At 40.0% G+C, this 23,096-nt stretch overlaps 1 protein-coding gene across 1 annotated transcript in view; it reads right to left on the bottom strand.

The window, feature by feature from the left end:
• Window positions 1-20,602, bottom strand: part of LOC103462177 (RNA polymerase II elongation factor ELL2-like) — a 31,528-nt gene extending 10,926 nt beyond the window's left edge. Inside the window, exons 1-4 of the mRNA XM_008404799.2 lie at window positions 20,415-20,602; window positions 19,811-19,858; window positions 6,258-6,385; window positions 4,060-4,223 (exon numbers count right to left, since the gene is read on the bottom strand). Of these exons, the coding sequence (XP_008403021.1) occupies window positions 4,060-4,223; window positions 6,258-6,385; window positions 19,811-19,858; window positions 20,415-20,552 (478 nt within the window). The 5' untranslated portion in view covers window positions 20,553-20,602. The remainder of the gene's footprint in view (window positions 1-4,059; window positions 4,224-6,257; window positions 6,386-19,810; window positions 19,859-20,414) is intronic.
• Window positions 20,603-23,096: the final 2,494 nt, after the last annotated feature.

The following is a 23,096-nucleotide window of genomic DNA, read 5'->3' as shown; positions in this document are numbered from 1 at the left end:
AATCAATGACTAAATGAGTTGACAGTTATTTCTGTAATGGAGGCATCACGATTAATCACTTCAGCCCTACTCAAAACCTAACCCCGCTTTGAGCTTCTCCTCGATGTTCTGCCTGACATGCTGTCCAGTAAACCTCCAAAGACTTCAGAAAACAGCTGCATTTCCTCTTGGGCGCAAACTTCTGGTCACTCACCAGTTTTTAAAAATCTTCACCTGCCAATTCCAATTTTCAGTGATACCGATTTTTTCCCCCTTTTTTTGGTCTGGAAAGTTGCTAAACATAAAGCACCCGAACTATTGGTGTACTCCTACTTTGCATACGAAACAACCAAAGGCAATCGGCTGCACTGCGTTGGATTTAGGGGTATCGGAGTAAAGAGGGCTACATTTTTCTTCGTTTTTTCTATCCTCAAAGCAATTTTCCTTCCACCTCTGCTTTGTGTTGTTCAGTCAGATTAAATTTGTGGTGTGACCAAATGTGCGGACATTTAAGGGTTACTGAAATGTTGCAAATGATCTCTTGTGACTAAATGTGAGTCAGATGTAGGTTTGTTGTGTTTTATGCGTTTCTGCAGGTGGAAAATGTTTTGAGAGTCAGAGCAGTGTTCAGAGAGAGTAACTTAAATTGGCCATCCACTCCAACTGGCTTTCCTATCTCGAGCTGAAGAACTCACGTTACACAATTTACGGAGTCTGAAATTGGTCCATACCAGCTGGAGCTCCGGCCTGGACGTCGGGGTCCAGAAATGGGCCGAGGAAAATGATTTCATAACTACGGCAAGGGCTGGAGCAGAGACAAACAATGAAGCACAAAGTGTAGCTGTTCAGTTTATTTTCTCTGACGATTAAAGAGGTGCAAGGTAACCTTGGCTTCCATGACTGAAGAAAGAAAAAAAAAAGTGCACAAAAATTTAATTCTGGTCATGCGGCGTGGAAAACACTTCACTTGCTTTTTATTTAGATCAGTGTTTCTCAACCTTTTTTGGCCCAGCGCCCCCCTAGCCTTTATCCAGGTCCCTCACCGCCCCCCACCAAAGAATTTGCAGGCTACTTTGCACTGACTATTATTTTATCATTAATATTACTATCACTATTGTAGATGTTTTGATTTTCATGCTTGTTTCTGTATTTATCATCAAAAATAATTTCCCAGAGAACAAAARAGTCATGGGAATAGAAATTATTTTCACAGGCGTCTGCGAAAAATGCAAGTTAAAATTGGTAGGCCTAACAGCAGCCAATCAGAGTGGAAAAAATATTCTTATTTCGTGCCATTTTCTAGTTGTTAAATATTCCACAAAATGACCAGATAAAAGATGAACAACATGCCAGTTTAAACTTTGAACTATTTGCAAAATGACTGAGCTCTGCAACATTAAAACATGGATAGAACTATAACTACATTAATCATAGCTCTTCTTCTCTTCGGTGTTTGTCAGTTTCTGGTGGTGCAGCTCTGTGCTGCCTTCAGGAGAATGGAACATCAGAGTATCATCCATAAAATTTCACCCTTATGGCATTTATTGTGCAAACCAGAGCTTTCAGTGGAAAAACAAAAGTTCCAGGTCCTTTTAATGCCATACAAATATGAGACAGAAACATGGATTATATCTTTATATAGACCTGTCTATTGATTTATATATTAATAGTTTTACTGGACAGAAATTACAAAGAACAAATCTGGTTCTTAATCAAATCCTAATGAGTCAAATTCAAAGTGTCATGGAGTCATCAGCCTCATGACATTAATACTGACATGAAAAATAATATTGAAGAAATAAAAATATCAAATCTAATTAAAAACATAAATAAGTGATCAGTTTTTTACTGTTATGGTTTGTAAGATATATTTATTCTCAGTACTAGATATGGTCTTAAACCCATGGCACTTCAACAATATTATTTTACCTTTTATCTGGAAAAAGTGTCTGTTTATTCTTGCCATACAGTCCTCTGTATTAATTATTGCTCGAAAGGTCTTGCCATACCAGCTTATTCCTCTGTATTTACTTTAGTTTCTTAGTTTATTCTTGCATTTTGTTTTCATTCATTTCCATTTAGTTTCCTTTGATAAGTATTATCCTCTCTTGGTTTATTGCTATGTCCACTTTAGTTTCTTTCCTGCTGCTAGATTTATTTTATCGTTTATTGACCACCAGTAATCTTCACTCATCACCTGCTGCGCCGCCTAATCGTCATGTGTTTCACATCATGTGTTGATTTTTCACTGTTCGGCGTCGGATTCCCTGTTTTTATGCCATAATTCACATCTAGTTCGTTGTTTTGTTTTTTTAAGCCCCTAAGGTGCAGGGCGGTCGGGAAGCGTATCGATGGGGAAAAGGCAGACTGACATAAACCTTTTAAAACAACGGAAACAATTTCTGCATTCTGATTATTGAAATTTAAAAGTGCTGCGGTACCGTTGTTCTATCACCCCGTTTTATACCGGACCACTTACAGCACCGGTGTTAACGCTATAAAATGACCGCTCTCTATTGCTCACTATCATGGAGGGATTTCTTTCTTTATTTAAATGGGTAAATTTTTCAGAGGGATACACAGTGAGAGTATCATGATTTTAGCTACCAGTAGCAGGAGAACAGAGCTGCACCAAGAAGCTAACAAACACTGAATAGAAGAAGAGCTGCCATTGATACAGTTGCAGCCAAGCATGATTTAATGTTACACAATACAGTTTTACCAAGTTGCTCAAAGTCTAAACTGGCATTGTTGTGCATTTAAGGTGTAAAGTTTACCTTCGACCAAACGCCCGCCAAAGGCATCCCAGCGCCCCCCTTTTGTAAAAATGTCCGCCAGCGCCCCCTACTGTCCTCTGAACGCCCCCTAGGGGGCTGTACCGCCCATGTCGAGAACCGCTAATTTAGAGAGAACCGATGATGGAAAGTTCACATTTTGGATGTTTTATAGTTCCGTTTGGTTCTCAACTAGTTCTAAAAATATTACAAGCTCTTAAAAAAACTAAAAATAAAAAACACCCAGCAGTTTTTTGGCAATCAGTTCATGTTTTCAGTGTGTGGAAAATGAGCAGTTTCTAAAACTTCTCGATTGTTGAATCACACCGCACCGTCACCTAGCAACCCAAGTCGAGCTCCAGCACATTCGGCCAGCTTGTTTTACTGCTGTATGCACTGTACAATGGCTGCTGGAAAAGTTAAGTGTTTTCTTGTTGAATTACCATCCAGAAACCTTGTTGGTTGTGAAGGAGGCTCTACTTCTGCTTTTCAAAGAAGTACGGTTGTACAGATGCAGTCATTTTTACGTTCGAGCGTAAAATGGAGTTGCCAGCAGCAGCTGATTTGGATTTAAAGTGACAGAGGCCCTAAAACAGCTCGTTCTGAAAGGAGCTCAACAAAGGCAACTGAGCAGAGTAAAATCTCATTATCCATTAAATTATTTTCTGTGCAAAGAAAATGTAGTTAATGTTTTCCATAGCCCATAGGCTTATCTTAACCTGTTCAAAGAAGCGTAGTAGGTCACCCTTAACGTTCATAAGTCCCTTTCAGGCAATCATGATACTGCACTATTACCTTTTTAACTGTTTAACAAAGAATTTGCAGCAAAAATGTATTGAAAATCAGCAAACAGACAGCAGAGACAGAGTATTTGTTTGATTTTTTAAAAAATTATATATGTTTGAGTCACAAAAAGTAACATAAGATCCTGCTCTCAATGAAGACAACTGGTTCTGAACCACTGGATTGTCAGACACTGAGGCTGAAAAGCCGAATCCAACAAAATTATTGCAAACACGACTTTTATAAGCAACGGGAGAGCCTGCACATCTGGTTTTATTACTCATCGCAAGAGGAAAAACGCCTGTTTTTCAGCTTCGAGCAATGATCTAAGCAGTTCAATTTACAGAAATATTCCAACAGATTTTTTGTATTTTTATTGGCGCTACTTAGTTTGCTATTTTTGATTTTATAATGGACCATTGTACACAAAACCAATGTGTTTGAGGTTTCTGCCCACTCCACAGAGAGATACTTTCATGTACAACATTTTCCCGACACATGCGACTCTTCGGTCTAATCTTACTGGGCTGCGTGGCTCCGGGTTTGATCTCGATAGCCGAGCGGCTCCAGCTGTCCTTCTCCATCTGAGACATCCTCTCGCGGGTCATCTGGTAGGAGTCGTCGGTGGCACACACGGTGATCTTGTCCTGGATGCTGCCTTGGCCCTCCAGCTGCTCGCGGCCGTCGCTGTGGAGTGGAGAGAAGAAAAAAAAAAAAAAGCAGGATTTCTCCTCGTGTTCGTGTAGCCTGTTACGAGAGTTTTTCCCAGACAGTATGGCTGTACGTTATGTCAGAGGCTGGGTTTAGTCTGGTTCATGGCAGTGCAGAGCCGACGGAAAACCACAGGGATTACTTTGGCTCTGACTTGCACAACAGAGATCGACTTAGAGGTAAAGAGTTTGTTTAGCAAACCTGTTCATATGAGCACAGAATGGAAGATTTGTGGAATTGTCAAAGTTTATTTTCATCTTAAAAAGAGCCATGATGTTCTCTCAATGGAAGCCCTGATTCTCTCTGGGTACTCTGGCTTCCTCCATCTGAAAAAACATGCAAGTTAGCTTAACTAGCAATTCCAAGTCGCTCTTAGCTGAGAATGAGTCCATGCATGATTGTCTGTGTCCTGTGTTGTGTGTTTATGTTGACTTTAACTAACTCAACTCCAAGATACTGAAGTGCTGTAGTTGGAACTGTTCCCACAAGGCATGGACCATGTAACAAGGTTTCACAAAGTCACAGTTTCAAAACCACCATGCCTCCTGTCATACTGACTCCCAAAGGACAAAATCCTTTCAACTGATAAATCAGAGAAAGTACCGGAGTACGACCAGCGGTCATTGCAATTAAAAGGAAAGGGGAAAAAAAAGCATTGGATATGGAGGAGTATATTTTTGCCAATATGCTGCAGGTTGATTTCACATTTTGAAAAGAAAGACACTTTGTTATTCTCTGATCTCAAAACAATTTACATTTTCAAGGACAAAATAAAAAACGTTTGTGGCTAAAGGCATAGGTTTACGACATTAAACAAAGATGCTTTCTGACATCATAAAGTCAGACATTTGCAGGAAAAAAATTTAGAAGTTCACCGAGATTATAAAGTCAGACATTTGTGACAAAAAAAAGTCCTTCAACAAGCAGGTGGTAAATTTAGGGGAAATGCATCCAGATATTTTGAGATGCAGTCTAGTTCTCTGTCTGTGACAACAGTTGAATCTCCCAGGTGAGTTTTAACTGATAAATTTAAGAGTTTTTTTCTTACAAAATCTGACTTTGCAATATCGGAGAACATCCAGGTTTTAACATCAGGAATGTATGTTTGTTATGGAAAACTGTAATTTTTTTTTTCTTGCAAATGTACGATTTTTTGCCAGAGAATATCCCGGCTTCTCACTGAAAACACGTGAATGTGATTTTTAAATTTTTCCACCAAAACCTTTTTTGGAGGAAAGCATCGCTTTCATTAACATGACTCTCAGAGCTACTTTAAAATGAGCAGAACGGGAAAAATGACAATAAAACGGACAATTAAAATATTGGTTCTTTGAAGCAGTAGGATAAAGTTGTGGCTAAAACAAAAAGAGCAGGTTATAGTTTTTTGTTTCAGTTTTTTTCCCTGTAGTTTCACATGAGGTTACCATTCAAGCTGCCTAGTCTCCACAAAAAACGAAAAAGTCTCAGGTTTGAGTAATGAAAGGATCTGTCCAGAACAAATATAGAGAATTTGGCATCCCTTGTGATGGGGCAGGTGGGGAGTAGATTATGCTGGTTTGCATTTTATAAAAATGAAAATCAGAGCTGCATCAATCAAATAGCCGGATATCAGAAGCGGCCATCTTTGATGTGTTTAGCTCTGATCTGTGATTTGGCTGGTAATGTACAGAAAAGTCCCATTTTCTTTCTGCTCATTAAAGGAATTAAAATTATGAACACACACTAGATTTGGTGCATAAACACATGAACCAACTTTTAAAAAACTCCCAACTTTTCAGGAGTTTATTAAAAGTTGGATTATGCGAGGGGAAAATATTTTGATGCATGGATTTCCTCCATTTTCTGTTGGATGCAAAATTACAACATCTACTAAAATATTTTTTTTTGTTTGTGGAAAAACAAACCAACCTCAAAATCTGAATCAGGATCCTGTAACTTCTTAAATTAAACCAGAAACCAACATTAAGCTGGTTTCTGGTGAAAACAACCCGGAGCCAATTCCCTCTGTACCTGGAGATGTACTGATGGATGCAGTCGAAGCTGGCTTGAGGCTGGTCTTTGCTGTCACTGGACAGGTAGAAGGAGAAGATGCGCAGAGCAGAAGGTGACTCTGGTGTTGGAGTTGGGATCTTGAAGTACTGTGATGAAAACAGTGAAGTGGGGGAGAAAAAAGTTAAAGATTGCTCTAAAAGTGTACGCATCGGAACCAGCCAATACCTTGAACTCGTCAACTCGATCAAGAATTAATGCGTCTTTTATTGCCTTTCAAAACTGTTGACATATTGCACAAGAAAAAGCAATTATCTCCACAGACTCTGCAGCCAAATGCAACGTAGCCAAGAAACACAGGGCTGAACAAGTCAAGGTTTTTTGCAATCAACATAAATCTCTTCCTATTTTCGCTTTTGGACAGCCTGAGGCAAAAATACTCTCTTGGTATAGTCCAAGAAGAGAAAAGGTAATGTAAAAAAAACCCAACAAAAAAAACAGAGGCTTATTCTGGTCTTCTCTGTTCATTGTGCTTAATAAATCAAAAAGCAGTGAAGCGCTGAACAGGTCAAAGGGATACAGAGGCTTACTCTGTCTCAGTTGGGCAAACAGTATTCATAAGATGTTGATTCAAAGTTCAAATATTAGGGATCTTTCCCAGGCGTCAAAGGTACTGCAGTTGAGATTTCGGCACACCCTGGAGAGGCACTAGAACATCACAGCGTCAGCAGAAAGACTAACATGAAAACCGAAGCATCTGGGGAGAAAAGCTGTGTTTTCTGTCTACAACAGGAATTGGATGGCTTGAGATTTTTTTTTATAGTACAAAAACCTCGAGCAAAACGTATTATCAATATTTACACAAATATTTCAAATAAATGGTCCATCCAGCATGCTCTGCTGAAGCATCCTTCAGGTTTCCTGCAAAACTCGGTGGAGGCCGGAGCAAACGCTGCAGACCAGAACGTGCACCACGCAGCCTGCAAACCTGCAGCAACTGACCAGACAAACGTTTATGACGAGAGCTGAAAGGACGCCTGACTCAGCAGGATTAGGCATTTGCAAAAATAAATAAAAATAAAATAAAATAAAAGGAATTTTTCAGAAAAGCTACGCGAAAGAATCTCATAACATCCAGGAGACAAAGTATAGCATGGGCTATAATTAACAGGAATTCCTGTAAACTAATTAACATCAGACCCAAGAGTCTTTAATGTTTTTACTCTTTTTGCCATCAAATGTTTCTCTGGACACAACAATATGACTATGGAAGATATTAAGTTGGTTATGTGCCACATAACAGAATATCATATCAGAGAATTGCAAAATAAAATTTTTGGGGGGGCTTTCTGGAACACATATTTACCATTTAGGGCATTTTATTGCCCCTCTTAGTTTTTCATTCATTTTTTTTATTTAAAATTATTCTTATGCATATCTTCAATTATTTACGGAAAATGCTTTTTTTTTTACTACTGTTACTCTGCTTTCTCCATTTTGGTGAGTTCTTGGGAACACCAAAATGTGTCCAAGCTTCAACCCTGTGACACAAGCCATCACCTCCACACATGAAAGATAATAGGTTAAAATGTCTAAGAGCAACGGAGGCAGAATCGATCCAGAAGGAAGCCGGTTTTACACCAACAGGCTCAGACTTAAAAATAAGCTCGTTTCTACAGTCAACACTTTGTAGTTCGACTAAAATCTTCAGCTTTACATTAAAGAAAACTTCTAGAAACATGAGACCAAGATTGGACTAAAAACCCTGTACCACATGTCAAGCACTGTGGTGGAAGCGTCATGCTGAGGATCTGTTCAGTTGCCGTTGGTATTGGCGTATTGTGGAAAGCAGGTAAAAACACAGAAAACAGAAAATTACTCAACCTCACCTCTAATAGTGACAAATACAATTAAATGTTGGACACACAATACATTTTCCAGCAGGGTAGTCAGATCCTTGTCGATGGCAGAGTAGTTTCTCTGCTGCAAGTTTAATCAAATAGAGGAAATGTATACAGTATGTACAATTTTCACCCTGCTGCAGACAAGACAAAATTCATAATAAAGTCAAATCTGAACACGCAACAGGTTTTGCGGCTGATTCTTTTTTTCTCTTATTGTTTTCTTATCATGTCATAAATGCCAACATTTGAAAATAAAAATGATTCTCTGTGTGAACTTGTTGATGCTGGACATTTGGAAACAGAGCCTGCTGCCTCTGCGCTTTGTTTTAAAGCATGCAAATATCCATTCCTCTGAAAGTAAATGCAGTGCATAAGATCTGGAGTTGTGCCAACAAACAATGCCCACTTGAAAAGGATGACTCGAATAATAATGCAAAGCAATAAAGGGGGAAAAAAAAACAAAAAAACAATGTTTTAGCTCCACACATGCAGAATTTGCCTATAAGGATCACCTTTGACATTTTGTCACTAGTTTGCAGCAAAGCAACAGGGACGTTGCCTCCTATTTTCTTATCAGCTCGCTGCACATGTCTTTACAAGTAGGCTGTCACCACAGGAATCCATCCAAACTGAGCTCGAGCGCTACACAGGCAGTTCAGGTTGATCTGTTTCTTAAAAAAACCCCAAAAAACCACACAAAAAAAACGTGTCCGTGTGATTCTGTAGTGGCTTCGCCTCTGGACAGCCTCCGAGTGATGTGTGCATTTAAAGTCTAAAAGGTTAACAGCTCAGTTCGGTATCGTTTATCTGCAGAAGACAGACTGATTCCCACGCAGTTTAAAACTTCGTAGTGTCAGGTGTGTCTCATGTTAGAGCGGACCGGTCAGACTTCAGATGTAGGGAGAGCTCATCACGTTTGGCCGTGGTCATTGTACGGCGTGCAGCTCGGAAAACGGCAAAAACCAAAAGCCATTTGTATACGAAAGCCTGTATAAGACGCTGACTTTCAAAAAGGTTTTACACTAGCAATGTTTACGTGGCACCATGCAGCCCCTTTTCAAGAACCTACTTTGCTCGGGTTTCATGTGTGTAAATGTCAGAAATATAGATGCATATTAATATGTGTATTGATCCTGATATTGAAAAAAATAAATCTAGATCGGGTAGCAACATGCCTGACCCTTAAGGACAGATCTATTCAGTCTATGCTTTATGCTCTGAGCAACATCATGCTTTATCATTTATTTTAAAAACTATTTTCACAATTTTGCAGTTTTGAACTGCTTTGTACTGGTATGCCACACCAAAATAAGTTGAAGTCATAATGTGACAAAAGATAACACAATGTAATTCCATTCGAAAGGGACAATGACTCAAAAATTCAGCTTTCCAAGCAGGTTGGTCGAGTTCACTTAATTCTGCTGGTTAGCAGCAGAATTAAAACCTGCTGCTAGGTAAATAACCTGAATGCTCCTGCAGCAACATTCAATAATTCATGTTCTGCGTTCACTGCATTGTTGTGTGTGGCGTCCCAGGATCCCTGCAGCTCCGAGCGTCCTGCCGTGAACCACACAAAGAAGCACTGGCTGGCATTTATCTTCTGGCGACTGCTCATACGGCCTCCGCTGCCATATTTCTTCACTCCTGCTGTGGGAACTACAACAAGCACTCTCAATTCCCAGCAACCAGGGCCCACACCAGAGTGGAGCATGCTCCCCAAGAGGACACACACACACACACAGCAATCCCTATAACCCAAAGAGGAGGTCTGAAAAAGAAGAACCTGGCGGTTTCTGCACTTAACTCACCATGAACGATGAAACATTTATGGAATTCCTTTCAAGTTAAAAATATTCAGAGAATCTGCGGGTTACTTCTAATCTTTAAATGAGCAGCGCACTGAGAAAATGAAATGGTGAAATCCATAGCTGGGGTCTATTTAAGGAACTTAATGAAGGACCGGGAAGCCAAAAGGAACGTTTCCAAATCAAGAGAAGGGAGAATCTGACAAGCGTTCCAACATGTTTTAAATGCTAAACCAAACTTCTGCTAGTGAGCCTTTTTCTTTTTGAAAGTAGAAAGTTTTGTCCATAATGTAATGTGCATCTGCTCTGCTATTCATTCATTAATGTGGTTTTCACACTTTTAAACTGATACAGTGTGATGTGTTTAACCTAATAACTCAGGTGGACCAAAAGTCTCAAGCCTGACATGAAGAACCTTAAAGACACATGTCTGAGAAACAGAAACCTTATAAAAACCAAACTGCCGTTTTCCATAAAAACTGCAAAAAAAACAAAAAAAAAAGAATCAAAGAATTGTCTAACCTTTAATCATGTTGTAATCTGATTTGTTGGTTTGGTTAATTTAATTCTAGGCTGTAAATTCACATCTTAAATTTTTGATGCAACATCTGGAGGTTTCCTGGCTGCAGGACAAATCGGCTTTAAGACTTTGCCAAAGTGCAACATTATTGCAAAGTGGAACCAGTTGTAAGTGAATGAGATGCAGATTAAACATCAGGCAATCTGTTTCCAGGTCATTTGCTTCCATGTGCGTGCCGTCAAGTTAAGAGGACAACGTCCTGAGTGACGGTTTGTGATCGGATAACAGTTACCAGCTCTGGATGCAAATTAGCTGACATCACAGCCGGGGTTCGGCGTCAAGGCATGTCGAGGTTTCAGAAAGAGTTTCAAAACAAAAAAGCCTCCCTTCGATCTTCAACCTTTACTACTGATATCATATAATAAATAGATACAAGATAAAACGCAGTAGAGCGTGGAATACCGGAAGTACGGTGGATTTATTAGGGGTGTCCTGGTAAAACTTTTTCACTTGCGATACGATATCGATTTTATAGCCCTGAATACTGGCCAATATGATACTGACCCGATACAATACTAGCACAAATCATACACATTTTTATTACTTATTTTGTAGTCTGGAATGTTAGAAAAGTCTTGATCAAGTGAAATTACCAAAACAAGAGAACAATTATCAACAACAAATTTACCAATGGGCCTGTCTGCGGGATGCCAGTGCAGATGGGTAGAAATGCAGGAGCAGACTAAATGCTGGAACAGACTAAATGCTGGAAAAGACTAAATGCTGAGGCATCGTTATTACAACTATCATGATTATTATTATTTATGATTATTGTTATTATTGTTACTATTATTGGTACACAACAGTATTATTGTTAGAAATACAAAACATATTTGTGCATCTGCACACCTACATTCATGTTATGCTGAAAACCTTCACCACAAAAACCTAAAATAAAAATCCATGCATCCAATAACATATTTTATAATTCATGTGGTTTCCATTCATGTTTCGTCAAGATCAAAAGTTTAGTTCAAACTTTGTTTAAAAGAAAAGTAAGTCAGCCATTTTACATGTTTTTGTTGGGATCTTTCTAAGATTCTCATACTGTGAGAATTTTCTGACAGCCTGATGGCGACACAATCTCAGATGACCTGCAGTTCTCTCTTAACCATCAAAAACGTCTCCATATGCAGAAGATGCAGAAGGTGGAAGGGCTTCATCAAAGCATAAACCTGTGAGAAACTGCCGCCGGTGCATGGGGGATCATGTTTCCTGTGAGCTTTTTGGTTGAATGCGAGGCTCTGGGTGTAGATCTCCTGCAGGCCATTGTTTCCACATCCTCTGCAGCCCTGAGTAATGGCCCTCTGAAAACAGCCCATCTTTTGTCCCCGCCTCCCCGGTTCTGGAGTGGGAAGCTGCGGGAACCGCTCCCCCCGCCCCCTTCGCGGCGGACGGGGGAGGTCAGGGAAGACGTGCAAAACCTGCCGCCACCATCCTCTGTCTGCCATCAATGGAGGGGGCATCCTGGGGAGACGGGTCACTCCAGGCCGGCCAGAGCTAACGCAAAATTTGCGAGTGAGAGTGTGTTAATCCAGCGCGAGCCAAAGCAGGGCTCAGCTCCAGCTTCCCTCAGCAGGACATAATCAGCCTTACTGCCACTTGTAAGAAAGACAAGGGAGGCGGAGAGGCCGAGTCGGACGATGAGCAAACATCCTCACCCCCGCCTCAGAAACACACACCCCCACACACACATCCTCGCCACACTTCAGTAAACGCCACTTCTCATCATCTCACTGCAAACAAAAGAGGCAAATTGTTCCCAGGACCACAAGTTGACACATGCCACTAAAGACAAGTGCCCTCCACCCCACCCTACCACCAGCACCACCAACATGGCTACAATGGAGGACAGAGACGCCAAACACAATGTGCGTCTGTGTTTCTAGATGCAGGGAGGAGAGACGGAGATCAGCGCAGCGGAGAGAAATGGGCTCACGTTTAAAGGCGAGCCACGTGTTTTACGAGCCTCTCGGTTGGCCCCTTGAAGCTCAGAGCTACGGAGAGAGTCTTCTCTCCCTCGCCGAGTTTCGCATGGCGACATCGGGGTGATTAATGTGGCTGCCATGAGTGGGAGACAGTGCATGTAATCAAGTCCCAGCCTGTAATCACCTTCCATTCCTTTTTCATTTGCAATTTCGCAGAGCTGCAGTCGGTAGCTGCACAACTGGCAGAGAAAGGGGCAGACAGGCAGGTAAGTAAGTAAGGGTTGGTGTTGGGGAGGGGGTGCCACAAGAATCCCCCTGAGGGTGTCACTCCCCCCACTACAAGGAACCCATACGTCTGGGGCAGCTGCCGCGGGGTCGATCTGTCAACTTCAACAAACTCTAAAAAAAACGAGCGCCCGACGACGTTTGAGTGGGACGCCACACGTGTCGGAATACAGAGAGGTTTGGGGTCTCATTAAGTTATACAGTGAGCTTTTTACACGAGGCAATTATACAGGACTCATTCCTCAGCAAGCCCAGATATGCTCATGCAGCTTAATCAGACACAGGAGGACATATTTCAAGCGTGCCAAGGGGAAGTTCGTCTCAGGTTTGTCTCAAAAAAGCCAACAGGTAATCCAGTCAGTGCAAAGAGATTTTCATTCCTGGTGTTTGAGAAGCGGCACCAGAACCTCCTCCCCACCCCCCTGTCATAATCCCAAAACAACTTGGCACTTGTTGGCCGGTGCTAATTATGTAAATCTTTGGGAGTGGTTTCACTGGGCGAAATACGCAGCACATAAATCATGATAAAGAGATTACTGAAATACAGAGAAAGCAGTATTTCAGTGTAAAAATAACACATGTGATTTTTGTACAGAAGTAGCAATTCAGGACTATAGATAGCTAAATATTTTACAGTGTACTTCTAAAGTATTTAGTTTTTTCCACTTTTGTCACATTAAAAATCATCAACTTTAAAGTATTACATTGATTTATGTAATAGGCAAATAAATAGTGGATAGCTTTGAAGTTGAAGGACATTTTTGTCCACATATCAAGATGTCCATGCAAACAGCGTGCGTGTGTGTGTGTGTGTGTGTGTGTGTGTGTGCGCGTCTTAATTTTAGTATCTAAAATTAAGACCTTAATCTGTCTTTAATTAATTATAATAAATGTAATTTGGCTTTAAATATGCGTTATTTAGACAAATATCTGTTGCTTTAGTCAAATGCAGACATCTTCATTCTGTTCTGTGACTACATGCTATTGCTAACTGGAAGCTAGTATATACCATGGCTAGCCTTTTTTTTGCATCTATCAATATCATGGATAAGTATAAATTTAGCTCCAGCTGGCTGTATGATGTTTATTTTTTGCCACTGGGTAATTTCTGTTACCAACCCACACAATGCATTGTGTGCAGTAAAAGTCCAGATCATTGGACAAATTCTATATAAAATATGAAATTTTCATCTGTACGTTTATGTTGTGACACAAGTCTTAAATTTTATTCATAATGGTCTTGAGGTCTTTAAAAGTCTTAAATCTGAATTAGTGAAACCTGCAGAAAGCCTCCTTATCTCTGATGCCCACAAATAAAAATCTAGTAAAGCCCAATTTTGCTCAGATAAACGTTTGATGTTTGTCACAAGATGTTCTGGAGAGATGATACCAAAACTGAAATTTCAGGCTAGCATGCCAAATGCCAATTATGTTGGAAAACTAAATGCAAACACACTGCCGGCACAGCAACACTTAAGAGTGGCAGCATCATGCTGTGGGAAAGCTGGTCAGATTTGATTGTGAAAATGGATAAAGTTAAATAAACAGACTTTAAACCAGAGCAGAGCTTCATCATCCAGCAGGACCATGATAATAAACTTACAGTGCAGTGGTTTAGATCCAAGCACATTTACTATACGTGTACAAATGTCCGAGGCAAAGTCTGGACCTTTATCTAATTATGAATCTGAGCCCAAGACTTGAAAACTGATGTCAGCAACAGCTTGTTGTAGATAAGGTATGCTACACTTTTTAGATTTTTTTGAAACCCTGGATCATTTTGCTTCCACTACAGAAATATGCACTACTCTGTGCTGGTCTTCAACAAAGAATCCTTAAAAAAGAAAAGAAAAAAAAGGAGAAAAAAAAGAAGTTTTGGGTCACTAGAAATGTGAAAATATTCAAGGAATGTAACTCGCAAGCAACTGTGAAGATGTCAAACATTCATAAAAATACTGATCTAAAACCTTTAGAGTGCGTTTGGAGCATGCTTAGCGTTAGCTTCCAGATGATTGGACTCGCAGTAGGGACTCTTCTATCGCTCTGGGCACAAACAAACCCCGAGGCGAGGCCACCACGCATCAGGGCTGACAGCAGCGCGTTTGGATGAAAAACTGGATTCATTTTGGGAGATCCAGGCAGGGTGACACCGCATAGCCTGCATTCCCCTGCTCATTGTTATTCAAATCAGAGGCGACAGCACACAATCAGAGGGCACTGTCAGGGTCGCAGCACAGCCAGAGTGAAGGCACACAGGCAGAAACAAACCCTTCCTTTAAAACTTGTGTACGCCAACAGCAGACCAAGCGCAGAAAACGTCCATTTCAACTCCACAGAAACACAAGGAGGAGCCGCTTTTATCTGGGGCACGAAGGGGGCGGACAGGACGAAGGAGGTGGGACACGAAGAATTCATGTTGTCACATCGCCCAGGACAAACAAAAAGACGCAAAAGCCAACTGTCCACACACAGGTCATCGCCAATAAATACATTTAAGAAACGAGTGACGAAACACGCTTTGGGGGCGCATAAAAAGTTTTCGCCCTCCTGCTTCCGAGGTTTAAAGATGCCAAATGAAGCGGTAGAGGCGCACCGATTGCAGCTTCTTTAAAAAGCCACCAATCTTTAAAAAGCCAGACTTGCCGATTCTGATTTTGTTGCTTGAAATGTTGCTAAATACACCGATTGACATTTTATTACGATATTTTGTGGTAGTATTGTGACAACAATAAAAGTGACGATAAGAACCATTTATCACTTCTGTCTTTTATGGCTGTGACTGGATGAGACAGCAATCAATACTGATCTTGGAAAACATTCCAGTGTTTAAAATGCTTCTTCAGGACACCAGTCACATAAAGTGCTATGTCACCAAAATGCACCTGGGTAATGCATTTAAGCATATTTATTTGTCTCTATTGAACAAGCTGTGAAAAAAACAAACTACAAAATAACAATCCAGAAAATATGGAGATTTTTAAACATCATCATTAAACCACTGTGACAGATAAATCAAAAGTTTATGAAAAGAAATATATCACAGTAAATTAGAAATGTTGCGATAAACGCCCAATGTGATATTCCAGTATTTGTAGTCAATTTCCAGAAAGATTTTTTTATTTATCATTTATTTATTGATTTTATTTATTATTTTTCAGAATTTTGCCACTTTTGGTTTTTGAATTATTTGCCATTGATAATAAAATGTGATGTCACTTCCCTTTTGATGACAAGTGGCAACCTACCTTCCACCTGACTGGAGGGGAATAGTTTGTTCAATCTCCATTAATGTGGTGCAGAAGAAGAGTTTATATCACAGCAGACGATCCTGATGACGACTGAACTTGGTCTCAAGATGTTGGTCAGAGATTTACTTGTTACATGTAAAATTAAGAGATTTTAAATATTTCCCCCCTTTTTCATCATGAGGCTTTAAAAAGTTTTGGTCAGTTCCTTTTTAAATTGATTTTTACAGAGAAAACAAGGAACCTCATATGCAACAAGATATATTCATCAGTCTTAGTAAGGTAACTGTTTTAAAACAGCAGTTGTTCATCATGCAGCCGGAGCAGACAGCCCTACTAATTACCCAGAGGACATCAGCTTGTTTGACTTGCGCCTCCTAAATACAGCCATGTGGTAAAACCATGGTGTTTTTACGTTATTCACCATAGCAATCTGCACACATGCAGAGAAGACAGCTTTAAGGTATGTAATTATACACACAGAAGGTGAGAGTCAAACCAGGGAGTAAGGTGAAAACAAGAGCAGAGTTCGCAGAAGCGTTCCTCCTCACGGTACCGATGAAGTGCCTCTGCTCCAGACACAAACACTCGTCGATGTCTGAGCCGAGCAGACAGTGAAAGCTAATGCAAACACAAGTCATGATGCCTCAGTCTGTAATCAAGAGCACTACAGCTCCTGTAATTACCTCTAAACATTCATTTGGATATTAACCTTAGGCCTCTCTGCTACATACTGGGAGGGGTGTGAAATTTGCTCCAATCCTTTAAAAAAACAAAACAAAAAAAAACAGAAAAGGTCCCACTCAACCCTCTGGATGTTTTGAGATCTTTCTATAACCTCAGAAACATTGAGAATACTAACTAATATGTTCAGACTCTGTTTTGCAGAAACGTCTGAAAACCACATATCAGTTAGGAGGAACATTTTGTTGATCTGTCACTTAAAATCCCAATAAAAAACAATTAAAGCAGGAATTATTAGTCGTCTTGATGAAATCACAGAAAACATTTACGACTGCCTCTCTTTGTAGTTCTTCAGTAGGCTGGCACATTTCTCTTGAAGTATATACCAGCCCACTCTCCCATGGCAAATCGTTCAGGTGTAAACTTTGACCTTTACCACCCTAAGTCCACGATGAAGAAGCTCAGCAATGATCACCTCTACAGAGACCTGTGGATCTTTGTTGACATCTCAGATCATTTTTCTCTCCAAAGTTTATAAGGCCACACTCAAATTTGTTTCCAACAGAACCCGTCTCCTGGTGCTTTGCAATATTTTACAGTACAGCTGCTGTAGTCACCATGAGATGTTTTTAAATGGCAGTGTAGCACCACAATAAGCACCTACTATCCTCTGTCTGAGGCCTAAACTAATTTATTTTCTTTGTGTGTATGTGTTGAATTTGGTTCTTAGCAAAAAGGGTTCAAATGCTCACTGGTTCTGATAACCATTGTGAGGTTTGATGTTGATTAATCACTCCTGTGGTGTGGATTTAAAGCTCTTTGAATGGTCAGATTTGTCCTGGATTAGGCCAGATCACAGTAACAAACTTAGCTGGACAATAAATTGTCCCAGAGATTATTGCAATATTGTTGTTTTGAGACCATTTTCAAGTAATATAATGGTAATGGAATAATAATGCGAGTAGAATCTCTTGAAGATCAATAAGCTTTTATTTCTAACCAATATTAACACTGGAACTGGGAGACATTTTAAATATCCCAAATAGCTTTACAAAAACATCGAATACTGATGTCTCTGCAAATAAAACTGCCCTTCCAATAGTTGAGGTCAATGCACAAGTCATCCAGGTTTTGGTAGAAAAAGAGGACGACACAAGAAAAAACAAACAATCACGCAACTGGAAATTATCGAACTTGCTGCAATTCAACGTATCCATAAAATATCCTGACCAATTTCCATGGAAATATTTAGAGTTTTGTGTGATTTCATTAAGAGGAGTTTATGATTCTGACCTTAACGCTACACATGTTGATATCAACGCTCTGTAACTCTTCCAGAGACACAACTCCCTCAAGACCAAAGAAAACAACAAAGAAGAAGAAGCTGACTTCCTTTTCACCTGTACACAGAACTGTCAGGAAACCCTACATAACCCCTTCAGCAATGCAGGTTTAGTATCCTCACTTAAAACAGGAACTATTTAGTTTTTAACTTGAAACTTTCCAGAAGTAAGCAAGACTTTCCCATCAGGTTCAACCGGTCTGATGATTGCACACCGAGCCCCCTCTGAAACTCGCCACCACTCAAGTTTTAAAACATTTTGTCGTGACAGGCAGGGGGGCTGCAACTCTCTCGAAGCAGCCCGGGCAATTAGCATTGACTGAAAAGTAACTATTCCCCAAGGACACAGCTGCTCCCAGCTCAAGTCAAAACACACACAGTTCAGGCTGTTTACTGCAGATCCAGCGCCGACATCCCAAGAGACAAAGACAGGCTGGTGAGATATTATGTCTCAAATCTGACGCAGAGTGCTTTGGAAACATTGCTTTTTTTCCCCCACATTTTGTCTTCAGACATCATGTGTTTTATTAATATTTTGTACAACAGATTAAATAAGTAGTATATAGTTAAAGGAGGTCCTGCTTGCAGTTTACTGCAGGCCTTACAGGAGATATCGCAAATATGTCGGTAAAGTTGTTCTCCTCAAATGAAAAAAAAATAAATCTTTGTCTTACATATGAAGAGCTAAATGTGATTGGAAACATAACACTGCATTACAACCTGATTAGACCAACCCTCAATATGAAATGTGGTGGCAGCATCATGCTGTGAGGATGCTTTTCTTCAGTAGCAACATTGAAAGATGATCTTTAAAGTTTATCATAATATCTTCTTGTATTTATGTGATAAAAGTAATGATTGCTGTCCCTGGACAGGTTGATGTGATCAAGTGTGATTTAACAGATCACGAATTGGTTAAAATACGCTTCAGTAATTATTTACATACATGTCTGATAATTCATTAATCAGATCTCGCTAAAACCAATCAAGCTACAAACCAGCAGACAATTTACAAAACGAGTTATTTGCCTTCAAACAAACAAACAAGCGTGGAAATACTTTAGAACTGGAACATGTTACGATCTCACTTGGCAAACTATTCCCACGACTCGTCACGACAAAGAAAAAGTAGTTTTATTAAGAAATCAATTTACCGTATGTGCAAACCAGAGACAAAACTGCACAGAAGAGGCGGATGATGGGGGCTGAACGCCGTCGCGTTAGAAAAGCTGAAGCTCGAGTTTGCGATGAGATGTTAAAAAAGTGTGAATAATTTAACTAGATATAGGGGGAGGGGCGGGGGGGGGGGGAACAATGTTCTCTGACTCATCAACAACTTCTCCAACATCGCCTTCGCTCCTCTCTGTGTTCCCCTGCTTCTCCCTGTTCCCAGCACCGCTTGCTGACCCAACAAATCCCGCTGCACAGTCATCGGCCTGACCCAGTAACCTGCATGGCTCCGATCTGCCGCCAAGGGCCAGCATAAGCCACCCTGCCTCCGCTCAGAGGGTGGCAGCCCGGTCGGGGCACGGCGAGGTGACGAATCCCGTCGGAAGAAGAAATGATTGGATTTTGTTTTATTTTTCTTACGTAAGAAGAGATGGCTGCCTCTTTTTTTTAAACACTGCCACTCATCCTGTAATGCAGTTTCATCCATTTAAGCAAATGAGCTAAGCTGCAGAAGGGTATAGCACTCCCAATTAGAAAGGGTTTAAAGGTATTTCTGCAGCATGCACGTGAAACTAAGACATGGAAATGAAAATAAAATAAAATAAAAAAACTAAAAAAAAAAAAAACTTACCCCGTGGTTTCCTTTAAAACAGATTGATGTCTCATTTTGCAAAACTCCCTGCAGGAAAGAGAGGAAAAGGAAGGGGCCATTAATCTGAGCTTTAATGCAGAGTAAATTCTCTAGATTTTGTACAGTAAACACAGTCATGCTGTCATCAGTATTAAATGGAAGTTGATATTACACAATCAATAATGCTTCTCATAGGTTGGAGCTAATTATGAGACAAAGCAGCCTACTTTTCAGATCAGATAAGCATCCGCGTTTCTACAGTGAGATCTTCTGACATTTAATAGGAGTTTCAAAGAAACAGCTGAGCTTTGTTTTTGTTTTTTTAAGATAATCACAGGGTTCTGTCCCACTTCCCCCGTGTGGCAGGGAGACTCTGGTTCAGGGGGGAAAGCGCAGAAACCAGCAGCTGTAGACTGACAGGAGAGACTCTGTAGCGTTTATGCTGCTAAAATAAAAATATGTATACACAGCAGCTGAGGAATATTAGAAATGAGAAAGTGGAAACTTTTTGAAGCGCGAGAAAAGAAAAAAAACACACACTCTCACATGCCCCTTCTTAAAGAGGCAAAAACAAAAAAATTAATTAAGAACAATAATGGCGTACCTTGAGGTTTTGATACGCTTCCAGCGCTCTAATGGCCGTGTCCGTCAGCTTGACGTGGTACAGAGTAATGTTGGAGCTGTTTTTGGTAGTTTTTCCACAGGAGAGCCCATAGTGGTGCTCCTGTCTGAGTGAAGCCATCGCTGGCTCTCCCCCTGTCCTCCGACAAGAGCAGCTTTCCTCTGTCAGCTCAGCGTCACGGCGCGGGCGGGGCGTCTCCGGCGCCGTCAAACTGAGGGACATGTGTAGGGCAAGACAGTTTATCATACAATACGTGTAGCTTTTCAGACCTGATGTTAAAGCTGCGGTGTGTAACTTTAATAAGTACATTATTTTTTGTTTTACATATTTGTTAGAACTGCCACCATATTACTACAATGTGCTATTAGACAGATAATTAGTGAAAATATTCCTTCTCCCTGAGCTACTATTGCTACCTGAAGAAATGCACCGCTCCCGGTCAAAAACAACCACTCAGAGACAGGATGAGGGTCTTAAGTAATATCTTAGTCATTAGTTAATTTTCAGTCATTTTTTATTCATCATGACATTTCGTCCATATGTGTTGATAGGAAGAACATCCTTTTGTTAATCGGGAGCTGAAACATGGGTCTATCAGTAACAGTATAAACTATAGAAATGAATCTCTTCTAAATACCTAAAAAGTTATTTTAATAAAAGAAAAATTTTAAATACAGCTATCGGAAGTAGATAACCAGACAACCACCTAATTATTTTAGATTTTCACTGAATTTTAACCTTTGTAATTTTCTCGTCAATTTATATATTTTTGATAATCCAGCCCAGTAAAAATGTGAATTTAACCAAAAAGAACCCTTCTAATAAAAATGTAATCGCTGAGTGTGGTTTCGTTATATGTTAACATGGCCTGCCATACTTATACTCGTAAACACGTACTGACTGTACTTCTATTTGAGACTTTGGGCCTCAAATGCCCACTTCCAGAGCTGTTTCCAGTGAAAATCAATAGCGTTGTGAATGTAATGCATCACCTGGAGATTTTAGAAGAAAGATGCAAAGCTGTGTAACACAACCAAAAAACACTACTGCCATGGGGAAAAAGTTGATCCTCCCTTCTATTACCATCTCCACTTTAATGAGTACATTTGGACGGTCACAGTGAACTCACTCATTTGGCTTGTAAGCTGTGCCGTCACTTAGAAACTTTTCAACATCTGACCATGAAAGGAAAGCGAGATTAGATCAAAAACATTGAAGGAAAAACAAACCTCAACCCGTCTGCAGGGATTAAAAAAACAAAAAAACAAAAACGTGGATATCATTTAGTCTTCCAAGAAGAGAGCGGTCCGATCTAAATACTGAGAACTGCTTCCTCTCTGAAAACAGCCGTACAGTCAACATGGATCTGCTTTACAGATGGTGGCTGGAGAGTAGCACAGGGTTATCAATGCAAAGCAATAAGAGCGTGATTTCTCAGGGAAACAGGCATTCCTGCTCGATGAGCAGCAAATTCCTTCCATTTTATCGCTGCTTTTAAAAAGAAAAGAAAAACAGTCCTCCAATAGCAGACATCTCAAAGGTGTATTTTTATTTTATTTTATTGACCTGGCCTACTGAGGATTTTTTTCAAAGCTTTTAAGAGTATCCGCACTTTGTTTTGGAGGGGGTTTTATAGTCGAGCAGCCATGACTGGAAAGAATGACACCGAATCAAAGCACAACTTAAGTGCTTGCATAAACTGTGAGAAAGCAGAGGAGACTGGAAAAGCAGATGAGTCTCACAAGTAAGCCTATTTAGTTAAATTGCTAAGCTACTGCCTGAATGAAAGTGTGGGGGTGGGGCGTGAGAGAAGAGGTTTACTGCCGGTCAGCAGTGGACAGAAGGTGAAGAGTCTTTGCACAGCGTCCTGCAAGGTGACTGTGAATGGGAGACTTCAAGAGGTATGAACATTTTGTCAAATTACGACCTAAAACTTCAGAGTAATTTATTGGGATTTGTGATAAACCAACACAAAACACATAAAATATTTTTTTTTTTTTTTTTTTTTTACAGAAGTGTGCCATGCATTCATACTTTTAGCTCCTAACTATGTCTTTTGAAACATGTCTTTACCAGCTTTCTGGGTCTAGAGAGTGAAATTTTGCCCATTCTTCCAAATAACTCAGGATGATACTATCAATACAGGAACCCTGTTGTCTAAAACAGGAAAGTTTTAGGGGACCCTAAGCATTTTTTTCTTTTTCTCGGAAAGTGGTTCTGGAGTGAAAATTTCAGAAAGTGGGAAACCCCCCAGAGTCCTGCCTGTCTGCCCTCTATGCTGTTCAGGTTTAAATACCACAGAATATTCTAGAACTTTGTAGAACATGCTGGTATTAGAAACTTCTGGAAAAGCACAGGACCGAGTGGAACATTCAAGAACATGCAATAAAATTATAGAAAGTTACAGAATGTTATAGAACATTATATTATGTCTTAAAATGTTATAGAATGCGCTAGAAGGTCATATTTTGTTCTGTAATACCCTCCAGAATGTTCTAATCACAAAACAATATGTTTTAGTCTGTAAACAGATTAATCATTCTTGGCAGTCCTACAACCTGTAGCCTGACCTTTAACCCCAAACTCATCATACTTACATGCATAATAAGCTGCAAAAAATATTTCACAAAAGACTACATAGACATAATATAAGAATAAGTAATA

This window comes from Poecilia reticulata, linkage group LG3 (genome assembly GCF_000633615.1).
Source record: "Poecilia reticulata strain Guanapo linkage group LG3, Guppy_female_1.0+MT, whole genome shotgun sequence".
Classification (NCBI taxonomy): domain Eukaryota; kingdom Metazoa; phylum Chordata; class Actinopteri; order Cyprinodontiformes; family Poeciliidae; genus Poecilia; species Poecilia reticulata.
This window is presented reverse-complemented; position numbering and strand designations above follow the sequence as displayed.